The following is an 11,930-nucleotide window of genomic DNA, read 5'->3' as shown; positions in this document are numbered from 1 at the left end:
GTGTATATATATATATATATATATATATATATATATATATATATAGATTTTTTGATTATTGCAAAGCATCATCCTTAATGTTGTGTTTTTGTTACAATTCATTAATTCATGTTAAAAAATGTGTCGAAGTCGACGGAGGAATTTTTAAACATCTTTTGTAAATAGAATAATAAACGAACATTTATTGACAATTACTACGATTCATGTTTTCATATTTCAATATTTCGTAACTCCGAAACTATTCGAAATCGGGCATATTTAATAAATATTTTCGACTTATTTTCGTGTGCTAAAGCCGCTATTTTAGCACTATACGCAGAGACATTCTGTAAATATTGAATAATACTTAAACATTAATAAAAAAGTATGTAATTTCTAGATTAAATCAGATATATATATATCATAAAATATTTTGAAAATACATTTAAATTTTATGTATGTATAATTATTTCTATCCGAATTGGAAAACGACTTTTTCACAACCGACTGAATAGCTGAACTAATCGGTCAGATGCTAACTTATACAATAAAAAACCGGCCAGATACACCGAATAGATACAATAGTTTATATTATTGAATTTATCTTAAAATTCTTTTTGATAAAACTATATACCGTTTTGAAAACCATATAGTTCTATTATAAAAAGATCTTGGAAACTCAAAGATAATAATTTTGAAAAAATTATATAATTTTTCTTTTTTCATACACTGAATAATTTTACTGTAATTTTTATGTATGTTGAATAATAATAAAATAATAAAATAATAAAAATATTCTAATATTTTGCGTCATATAACCTGTATATAATTACAATTATAACAACTATCAATACTGTATCTTTTATTTAATAGCAGGAAATAATTCCATTCCACAATAACTTCAAAATTATTTTAAATGTATATTAAATGCGCGCGCGCGACACCTTTGAAACATTTTTCCGTATCTTTTATAATTTTCGAGATATTTCAAAGTTAAAATGGGACCCACTTGTATAATCTTACAGTATCTATAAACGATTTGATTATTAAAACATTTTTTGCAGAATTTCATGTATTGAAATATACAAAAAAATATAATATATAATAATGTGTGCATACATGTCGTACTGTTTTTAATATTTAGTTCTAAGAGCAAAAGAAGTACTATTTTTATTTAATATGTCATGATTAAAACAATTTATCAATTTATATCAAATGATAAAGCTAAAAAGCTTATTGTATAAGATCTTCTTAATGATTTTGAAATTTCTTTCCTTTTCTAATTACTTTTTATTGTAAAATTTTCGTTTCTTAGTTTTTTGTTTTATATTTAAAAATTACCAAATAATTTTGCAAAATTTGCAATAATAATAAAAAATTAAAATAAATATATATTTTGACATCGCTAGTATGAAATAAATGAAAATATGGAATAAAAATATTTTTCTAATTTTTGTGCTTTCTTTTCTTGCAAGTATGTATGAATCTTTTAATGTGCTGTAATGAAACAAAAATTATTTTATGTACCTGTATATCAGGTATACTGGCAGCTTCTTCGGAAAAGTGTCGTCTGTCCGGCTTAGGGCTGTGTTGATGTGGCAACTTAAAAGAGAATTTCCTACGCCTTGAAGGACTGATAGGAGTACGAGGAGACTCCGGAGGATGTTCAAGATCTGTCATGGAACGTGCTGTCAATTCTTGTGCCATAGCAATAGCTGAGTAGAGAGTTTTCTGATCGGCAGCTGAGATAGGCTTCACCTAGACAAAACAAACATTTATCATCTCCATCGTAAATTAACATTTCAATATGATAATTCTCTCTTTTATTACATTTTCTTACAAATATTAATTATATAATACAGATTTATTATATTGTTATGCCCGTGATGTGATATTGCGTCGAGTAGCGATAAAGACAAGGGAAATTCGTAGCATCGCGACAGCGAATGGAGATCGCGCAGCAACAACGGAGATAAGAGGAATTTATGGCAATATTACGGCGGCGGGACGCAGAGATTCTACAACTGCGGGAAAAATTGCGTGAGATCTCTATCTTGACACAGCTAAATCTCTCTGATAACATTATTAATCGAAATAACCTATATCCGCCTGTAACGAAAATGCTTTTGCCGCAAGTGTTGCTGATCGTGTTGCTTCTGTCGCGAATGCTACGAATCATATTGATTCAATCGCGTTTAATGATATCGAATGTGTCGATTCCGCCGTGAGTGTTGCCAACCGTTTCGAATCTGTCGCGAGAACGTCAAACCTTATTAATTCTGCTACGAGTATAGCTAATATGTTGGATTTAACCTCATTAAATTCGGTCGGGAATGCTACTAATCTTTTAGTATAATATAGTCTTATCTATACTAGTTTAGTATAATAGTTTAGTATAATATAATCTTTTAGTATAATAAAATTAAAATCGGATACATTTGACGGGAGCACACTTTTGCGGGAATTCTTTGCACAATTTGACTTAATTACTTATGTGAATCGTTGGGAGAGAAGAATAAAAAGCGCTATTTTGATATCATGTCTGAGAAAAAAAAGCGCGCAGCGCTAAAATGCATACAGAATCTAGAAAATTTCGCGGAATTGAAAATTAAAATTATGTTTTGGAGAAGCTCAATCGCTACAAAATTAACTCAATTTGCGAACAGAAAAAAAAATTCAGAGAAAATATAGATATATATATAAATATACTCGGATATTGAAAGGTTGGGATAATCAAGCATCGCAACGCCAAGTGCATAAAAATATAAAACAAATCACTTGATGGATCATTTGATCGTTCGATGTGTGAATATCATTGCGTATATATTCGTACCATTGCCAAATTCGCTACTATTAGTTTTATCTGGAGTTTTTACATCAACGACTTTAGATTAAAATTACTCAGAAACTAAAACAATCAAAAATCTAAAAACACTATTATTATATGTCACCGATATCTTTCAATTGCAATCAGTCCGATATCGAGATTTAGAAATAGTGTCCATTTCAATTTTTCAAATTTTTTTCAGTCATGTGACACATACATATAAAATATTTTGTCTATTAAGCTGCTGTTCACAATGCCTTCATATAATTTTAATTTTAATATAAAATTAAAATAAAATCAGTAACGAAAGTGAACCTTAATGTGCACATGGGTATAAATTTACATGAAACAGATAAACAGGGAGAAGGCGAGAAAGAGCGAGAGAAAGGAGAGGGAGTGAAAGAGAGGGAGGGAAGGAGGGAGGCAGAGAAGGAGAGAAAGAAAGGAAAGGAAGGAGGGAAAAAGAGAAAGAGCATTTATTATGCGCTTTGGGATAAGTCCCCTCAAGCGCTAAGATCAGTACAAAATAAAATCAATTGAGAATACATCGAAAACCTCAATACTAAAAAAATAATATCTAAAAACTATATAAGTAAAATATGATACAAGCATATTCCATAAAAATAAGAATTTGCGTGAATAAAAAATACACATGCAGAAAGATGAGATATCTTAAGGAACGCATTTTTATCAAAAAGCCAAACACAAGCAAATATTACTATAACTTAGTGAGCAGATGCGCATAGAGTTTCTGCCTAAAAATACAAATCGAGCTCGAAGAGCATCCTGTGGGAGATTCACAGATTGGCTACAGTAGAACGAAAAGACCTTTTATAAAATTCTGTGCGATACTGCGACAGAATCAGCAAATCATCAGGTGATCTGGTTTGTCTGCACGATATCTCGATACGGAACGCGAAATTGGAGAGAAGTGACAGAGGCCGCTCAGTCTTAATACAACAGACAAAATACTGCCTTCTAGCGTTAACTTGCAACCAGCGTTAACCACGCATAAGATATGATGTGGTCATCTCACCTCACCTCATAGACATGCATTTATACCTTCTCAGTTTGATATCCTGTTCCAACGTCATATCTGTAAAAACAGCGTAACAATAGTGTGAAGACAACAAGCCTCATTCTGAGAGACTTCAGCAATAAGTGTCTACACAACTTAAGGTAATATAGCATCGCTCTTATTTTCTTCGTCACGACAGGCTGCTGGATACTAATCTCAAGGTATTTGATCTCCATCACGAATCGAACAAGACTCCGCAAACATGATCATCTCGACAATGCGTCAAAATCGATTGATGTAACGTGCAGTATCAACAATGATTGCTTACTTGTTTTAAGTTGATCGGCCTCGTTTAACAGTTGGTTGGTCATAGTCCAACTATGAAATCTATATCCTCATTAATCTTCATTTTGGTCTCCATTAGTCTGGACAATTCGCAGTCCAAATAAATAATTAAATCATTGGCATACAAATTATATCTACAATAACTGGGGATGCTCCCGAAATCAGACAGATACAAACTGAAGAGTACAGGCCCAAGAACAGAGATTTGTAGAACTCTGACAGCAGGATTCCACCTATGCCTGACCATCTGTGTCCTGCCCGTGAGATATGATGCAACCCATAACACCGAGTGAAAAAAGCGCATACCTTTGAGCTTTTTTATCAAAATATCATGATTCACTCTGTCAAAGGCCTTCGAAAAGTCAAAATACAAACAGTGACTCTCTTTTGGTCCGCGGACCAGATCTGATGTCATCAGTGTATAGTTTGTGTGAAGTGAGTCCTTCTGTAGGCAGCCTTGAATCGAAATCAAACCTTTCTAAAAAAGAATAGATTTGTCCGCATACAATTCTTTCCAACTGTCTTCGACAGTGCAGGAAGAATTGAAATAGATAATCATTAATTGTTGTAGGATTTCTAGCCTTCAGGACACACCACCGCAGACTTCCACTGAGCAGGAAAGACCCCATGCATTAATAAGTTAAAAATGTGTTCAATAGGCAGAACGTAAGACGCAGTCTAAGTTTCAGTAGTTTAGGAGAGACATCGTCTGTGTCAACCGCACAAAATCTCAAACCAAATGCTCTATTAATATCCATTGAAATAACGTAATTCTAGTAAAATTTACTATCATTAAATTTTTCATCTCATACTTCGTCCGCCGGTCTGGGCAAAATGAGCATTGAATGTTGAAGCTGTGAACCATTACTTTTGGTCTTGACGAGACAAAGATGCCTCAACCTACTCCAGACTTCCCCAATGGATTGAAAGCCATTGAAGACAAGTAGTAGTCATTTTTGGCCTTTCTTACCGCGATTTGTACTCTATTTCTGAACAGCTTAAAGCTCTGACGGCTATTTCTATTACTCCTCCTATCCCATACCCTTCTAGCAAGGTCACGCTCTCGCATAGCTATCTTAAGCTCAGGAGTGATCCATGGGACTGGAACACTTTTATAATAAATCCTCCGCAACGGTGCATGTCAGTTAGTAAGTAAGTGCAGTTTTAAATTTAAAATATCTATCTCCCGATCAATGGACCTTTCTTCAATCAATGTTGACCAGTCAAGGCTTTGTATTTCTGAGAGAAAAATTTCTTTGTTAAAAAATTTCGACACAAATCCGAGTGTCCTGATACTGTACTACCTGATGTATATAAGATCGTGCGTCGAAAAAAATACCATGCTGGCCAAAACCATGATCTTCGTATTATCATCAATATAGAGATCAAGCAGAATACTTGAATTTCAAGTGAATGTATCTGACACGATACACAATACGAATTAGTAGAGTCGATGAAGTTATTCAACTGCTTACTATCATATGTGTCGATAAGCATGTCAGTATTGAAGTCGCCAAAAATAAGAGAGTGCATAATTAATTTGAAGATTTAAAAATTGATTTAGAAATTCATGCAAGTACTCAATGTTAGAAGGTCTGTATACCATCTCAAGTAGAAGACTAGACGCGGACTCGAATCTCACATAAGCATTCAGGTCTCTCAGAGCGATCAGCTTCAGAGCATCTAAGAAGAGAAGCTCGTAGATAGCTACAAAAATAAAAGGCCACTTCACTATCGTGTCTGCCCACTCTGTCCTATCTGAGTAGCGAAAATCCATGGAGGTCAATCATAGGGTCCAACACTTATTCTAAGTCAGTCTCGGTCATGCAAATAATGTGATAATCCGAAGTTATGTAAAAAATATAGAACTTAGAAAATCCTAGTGTGCCACCAGCGATTGACATCATAGATTTTTAAGTCGTTAAAACTCCCTTGTGAATCAATCATAATTGATGTATGCAATTTTATCCTATATTTTGCTGTCCAAAATTGGATATGCAGAATAAAGAATATCTGCTAGCATCTATTACAGAGCGAGTTAAGTCATTTAACGATGGGTTCCACATATATGCACAGTTGCCGCATCTAGGCAGATCCGTTTTTTAGTGCAATCCTTCATCTCGTGCTATCCCAAACAATGATCGCACAAGAGCACAGCCCTGCAGTCCTTAGCCATATGGCCAAAGACAAGACATCAATAATATTGTAATATGCGTATATGATCAACAAACTTACATGCAACACATCACAAATAGACACGACCATTCCTCATCTGAGTCCTCTGGACAAGCGATACCTCTAAAACACAACTAGTGGCCCTCTTATTACCCTTCGACTTATATATGTGATCTTCAAATCAAAGTTCGAAACTCCCTCAAGATTTTGAGCAATAACTTCGGTTTTAATTTCATCAGGTGTCATTTCAAGCATGCACAATAATTCGGGGATTTGTTGATTTTAAGAGCAGGCCTAAGTACAATCTTCTTGTGTCATTGGAAGATGTAAATCTATCCTCATGATTCTCTTCAGGCACGAAAAAGTTAGTAAATGTAGGCACCTCCAAAGTCGGTCCTCTTGACACATAGATCTTAGACGAATTTGATTTTATCGCAGATATATACGAACCAGAATTAGCGTTGTCGCGAACCTGATTTATTAGATCACTTTGATCATGTTCAATTAAGACTTCTTGAACGATCTTTTTAATATTATCTACATTTAATCCGTTCAATCTCTCGTCCAATAAATTGACCAAGACTATAAACACCTCAAGCATCTCTACAGGCACGCAACGCAGTCTCGATCTGACTCCTTCTGTTCGTTGTTTTCTTGCCACTAAGAATAATTCTGCTAGCCAGCTTACACTGCCTATCTACAAATGTTCTAAGCGCATTTATTCTAGAAATAATAATTGAACTCAAAGTTGAATTCAGTTCTGTCTGCTAAATATTACATAAACTATTAGGTATACAACTTTGCTTCCGCCGTTTTTTTTCTGAAATTCGAGGCTTTATTGTAAAAAACTGGTTATATTTATGATTCAAAGTATTGTCCATCGCTGGCCATTACTTTCTCCCATCTTTCGGGTAGCGTACGAATCTCGCGTCGAAAAAACTGGTCATCTTTTGAGGCTATCCACGAATCGATCCAATTTTTTACTTCTTCATAAGACCGGAAGTGCTGGTCAGCCAGACTGTGTGCCATTGATCGAAACAAATGATAGTCAGAGGGAGCAACGTCTGGAGAATACGGCGGGTGGGGACTTCCCATTCAACGTTTCCAAGTATGTCTTGACCACTTTCGCAACATGGGGTCGAGCAGTGTCATGCTGCAAAATCACTTTATCGTGTCTCTCGTTGTATTGCGGCCGTTTGTCTTTCAATGTTCGGCTCAAACTCATCAATTGCATTCGATACCGATCGCCTGTGATTGTTTCAGTCGGTTTTAACAGTTCATAATACACGCCGAGCTGGTCCCACCAAATACAGAGCATGACCTTGGACGTTAAAATCACCGTTCTTGAAGCATTGAAACCACTCATGACACGTTCTTTCACTAATAGCGGCCTCACCGTAAGTATTTGAGAGCATTCGATGAATCTCAGCCGCAGATTTCTTCATATTGAAGCAAAAAATTAAAACCTCCCGCAAATGACGAGAATTTGGCTCGTAAACTGACATTTTCAATCGAGAATAACTTTATGCAGACACAAATCGTCTAATGTTTCTATGGGGTTATGTTGACAGATGCTCAAGTTTATTGTATGACGTCTATGATCTATTTATTTCGACTACCACTTACCGCTAAAGCCATCTATAGGAAAACAGCGAAAGCAAAGTTGTACACCTAATAGTTCGCTTGGCTAGCTCTCAGTCCCGCAAAATCACCGCTTGCCCTCCATCAGTAATCCAAAGATCATCTGCTATTCAACCAAATCATAGCAGGATCCTCAAGCTTACAACACACATGCGCAATCAGAATAACAAGGCAGACAGGCAAAAACCTCCGTACGCAATCAGCAAAATCAGAACAAAATAACCCCGAGACAACATTAATCAAAGACTTACATGCATCAGAATGTCAAGCGGAAAAAGCTTTTGACTGCAGCCCTGGCAAAACGCTCGCACAGGGCAGCAAAAGGCAGAAAAATAGTTTAAAATACGGAGTGATAAATACGCAAAAGAAAGAGAGAGAGGGGGAGGGGGAGGGAGAAGGGAAGGGAAGAGAGGGAGAGCAGAGGGAAAGAGGGAGGGGAAGGAGGGAGGGGAGAGAGGGGGGGCGATGACGGCTATGTCAACAACAATGTAAAAGAAAAAAATGAGCAAGAGATTAAGAAAAGACACGAGCAAGATTACAAATGTTAATTAAATCCATACTCTCGTCAAATGTATTAGTAATATAAAGTGATATTATAAAGTTAACGATACGGTTAAAATATAAACGAAGGACACTATTATACAAATTTATTGCAAGTTAAAGATACAAAATGGACTGTAAATGATTTAAAAGATGAAATAGCATGTAAATGGCATTAAAATGCTAAGAGTGCATATATTATATATTATTCTTAGAAAAAACTATTTTTAACAGTTAAATTATCAATAAATGAGCTAAATCAATACAATATGACTAATATTATTATAAATAAATATAAAAGACTATGCCCAGTTTTATAAGGGAATTTGGACCCTGGATAAACAACTTTGAGACATGCCTAAAATTTTATTGTATCAAAAGAAAATCAAAAATTCCATAAGCCCAACTTTATAAGAGAAGTTTTCTAAGTGCTACAACTATCCAAAGTTCATGGTTACTATTATGATCATGTACCACTAGTCTTATCCAATTTCTCTGTGTCCAGGACACCTCCCCGCCGTAACGGATTATACCAAAAACATTGAAGTAATATCTAAAATGTATTTGGTACAGTTCATTAATTCGGCTAAGTCCTTGGTCATGATTCATGCCGTCATGTCGAAATTCGAATTTGCTTGTAATGACGGCGGTTCCTGGAGTTCGCTCGGAGAGGGAGGAGGGGGGAGGAGATGGACAAACGGCAAATACCAATTGGGGTAAACCAGCTTTTGGGGGTCACCCCGAAGCAGCTATTCGCAATAAGATTTACTGTGGGCAAAGTGGAAAATATTTAAAAAACCAGTCGCATAAACATTTGTCGGCTGGAGAAGAGTTGTTGGTTGCTTTTTTTTTTTTAAACAAGAAATAGTTCCACAACACTTTAAATATATATCATATATATCATAAATATATGTCATGCCTGTTGATGCCATTATAAAAGAAAACTGAAACGAGAGATGAAAACGTTACAATTAAAAATACTGAACTACAGCCTCTTTGTCAAATCAATTAAAACTTTTTGTTTCATACTTTGATTGTTTTTCTCCCCTCTTCCTCAATTAATATGTATCACTTATAACTATTCATTTGGGAACCAAAAAAGTTTTAATTGTCTTCGTCAGGATGGACATATTTCAAACATACTAGATGATTCGAGAAATGGAATAAAATCAATCCTATATGGTATACAATATATATAGTCATAATAGCGAACAGTTGTACCACTCAAGGAACTCATTTGACAAAGTTGTGCATATGAAACTTTTTAATGCCTCTACAATTTTAGGTCTCAATGCTATTCAAACTGATTAACATCTGTTCTTTGTTGAACTATTAATTTTATTAATTTTATTTATCTGCAGAATATTTTATGTAATAACTTTTTTATTAATTTGTATTGCAAATAATTTCCGTACTAAAAAAACATATTAATAATTTCCGTACTAAAAAAAACATATCCTAGAATATTGCGTCTTAACCCGAATATTCCAAGTTTTTTCTTCACTATTCATTGACAATTTTATATTATAATATAGATAATTTTAATTACTTTCAATCTATCTTATATGTCTTGCGTAATGAAATATTTGGCTAATTACATTTGTTTCATATCATTTTTTATTAAGAAGAATGTATTCAATATCTTTTTTATGTAGTTGATATATATTTTTTTGTTTTTTAAAAAGGTTTTTTTTTAGAAATTAGTACCCTGAATGTGCACTGACTCGGTGCGCGATAAAATTGCATATGCACAATTCGTTTCCGCTTTGTGTAACGTTTCTTAAAGAGAGCGTTACAATTGGAGGGGGGATCACGTCGCTAAGAATAGACATACAAAGAGCAAAAGTTAGAAGATTAATTCAAGAAAATAGTTTTAGCTGTAAAGAAGGAAATAATTTTAATGAAAGAAAAAGGAAATAGACTGAGAATGATAAAAAAGAGGAAAATAATAAAGAAAAAAATAGAAAAAGTTAATAAAAACGGAAAATTCTGAAAAAATAAAAATGGTGTGAAAATTGGAAGTAAGGAATGTTGAGAATGTGGAAAAGAGGATCATTTTCGTTTCGTATGTCTAGTGACAGGTAACAAGGAATAATCGAAATAAATTGGCAAAATAAATTGGGGCAAGCTCGACTGGAGTAGAAGGTACCCTGAAGAATGATTGTTATTCTGTTAATCAATATTGTAATATTATTGATAATATTTGTACTGATGATTTTATTAACAATGATCATTCTTTCAAATTTAATAAAATTGAAAGTAAAAATGATGATGTGTTAATGATCAATACTATTTGACTAATAATTTATATGCTAATTAATGTTTTTTCAGAATAAATAGAATTAAATAAAATTTGGGAATTTTACTACAAGGATGAAGTGATAAACTTTATATTTTTAGTCGACATGGGCTCAGATGTCTTAATTATAAATAATAGAGTCAAATATCCCACGGGAGAACAGATTTTAGTCGAAATATAAAACTATGACAAAGGTTCAACTTGCAAAACATTCTTTAAAAATTTCAATGCTAATTGCTGAGATAAATAATGACTGTATCCTAGGAGTTGATTTAGGATTTTATCTAGGAGATGATTTCCTTAAACTATTCCATTTACAGAATGTCTTTGATTCTATTTTTCTTAGCACAATTTCTGAGATTAGTACTATTGTTAAATGTTTCCGTGTCGAAAATATTACGGCTATTAGTGTTCCATCAAATGTAATGACACTTTTTAAAAAGGAGGTTTCCCAACATCTAAATGAGCTCGAAAAGGAGGATTTTGTCAGTTTTTTGAATGAATTCCGCGATATATTTTCTGACAATGTTTTTGCGAGGAATCATAAATTAGAGAAACATGTTATTAACGTAAAAGATTCTTTCATCGTTAAACAGGCACCTTGATTCGTATTCCATTGCAAATGAGAGAGGAACTAAAAAAAATCATTGAAGAAATTACCAAGGCATGATCAAGGAATCCTGAATTCTGTTTGATCTGTAGTTCTGATCAAAAAGAAGGGACAATAAGATTCTGTGTGGATTATCGTAAAATAAATGTAATCACAGTAAAAGATTCCTATCCTCTGCCCAGAATAGATGATATCCTCAATTAACTATCAAATAACCTTTGATTTTCTATTCTAGACTTAAGAAGTGATCAAATAAAAATTCGTCCGCAAGATAGAGAAAAAACGGCTTTTTCAATTAGTAACGATCTGTGGCTTTTCACAGTGACGTCTTTCGGTCTGTGTAATGCTCTTGCGACATTCGAGCGTATAATGGAACAGATTTTAAAGGAATTTCTATTTAAGATTTGTCTGATTTATTTGAATGTAATTATTTTTGGAAAAAGTTTTAAGTAAATATTGTTGAATTTAAATAAGATTACCTTCGCTTTACAAAAAT

General features: G+C 33.8%; 1 protein-coding gene across 1 annotated transcript in view; it reads right to left on the bottom strand.

The window, feature by feature from the left end:
* The window catches only part of LOC105620829 (tyrosine-protein kinase PR2), a gene marked incomplete at its 3' end in the record, with an annotated part of 223,345 nt that overhangs the window by 93,225 nt on the left and 118,190 nt on the right, over window positions 1-11,930 (bottom strand). The window contains exon 5 of the mRNA XM_012202305.1: window positions 1,507-1,737. Coding sequence (XP_012057695.1) covers window positions 1,507-1,737 — 231 coding nt within the window. The remainder of the gene's footprint in view (window positions 1-1,506; window positions 1,738-11,930) is intronic.

The sequence above is a fragment of the Atta cephalotes genome (assembly GCF_000143395.1).
Source record: "Atta cephalotes unplaced genomic scaffold scaffold00029, whole genome shotgun sequence".
Lineage (NCBI taxonomy): Eukaryota > Metazoa > Arthropoda > Insecta > Hymenoptera > Formicidae > Atta > Atta cephalotes.
Note: the sequence above shows the minus strand (reverse complement) of the source record. Positions and strands in the feature narration are given on the sequence as shown.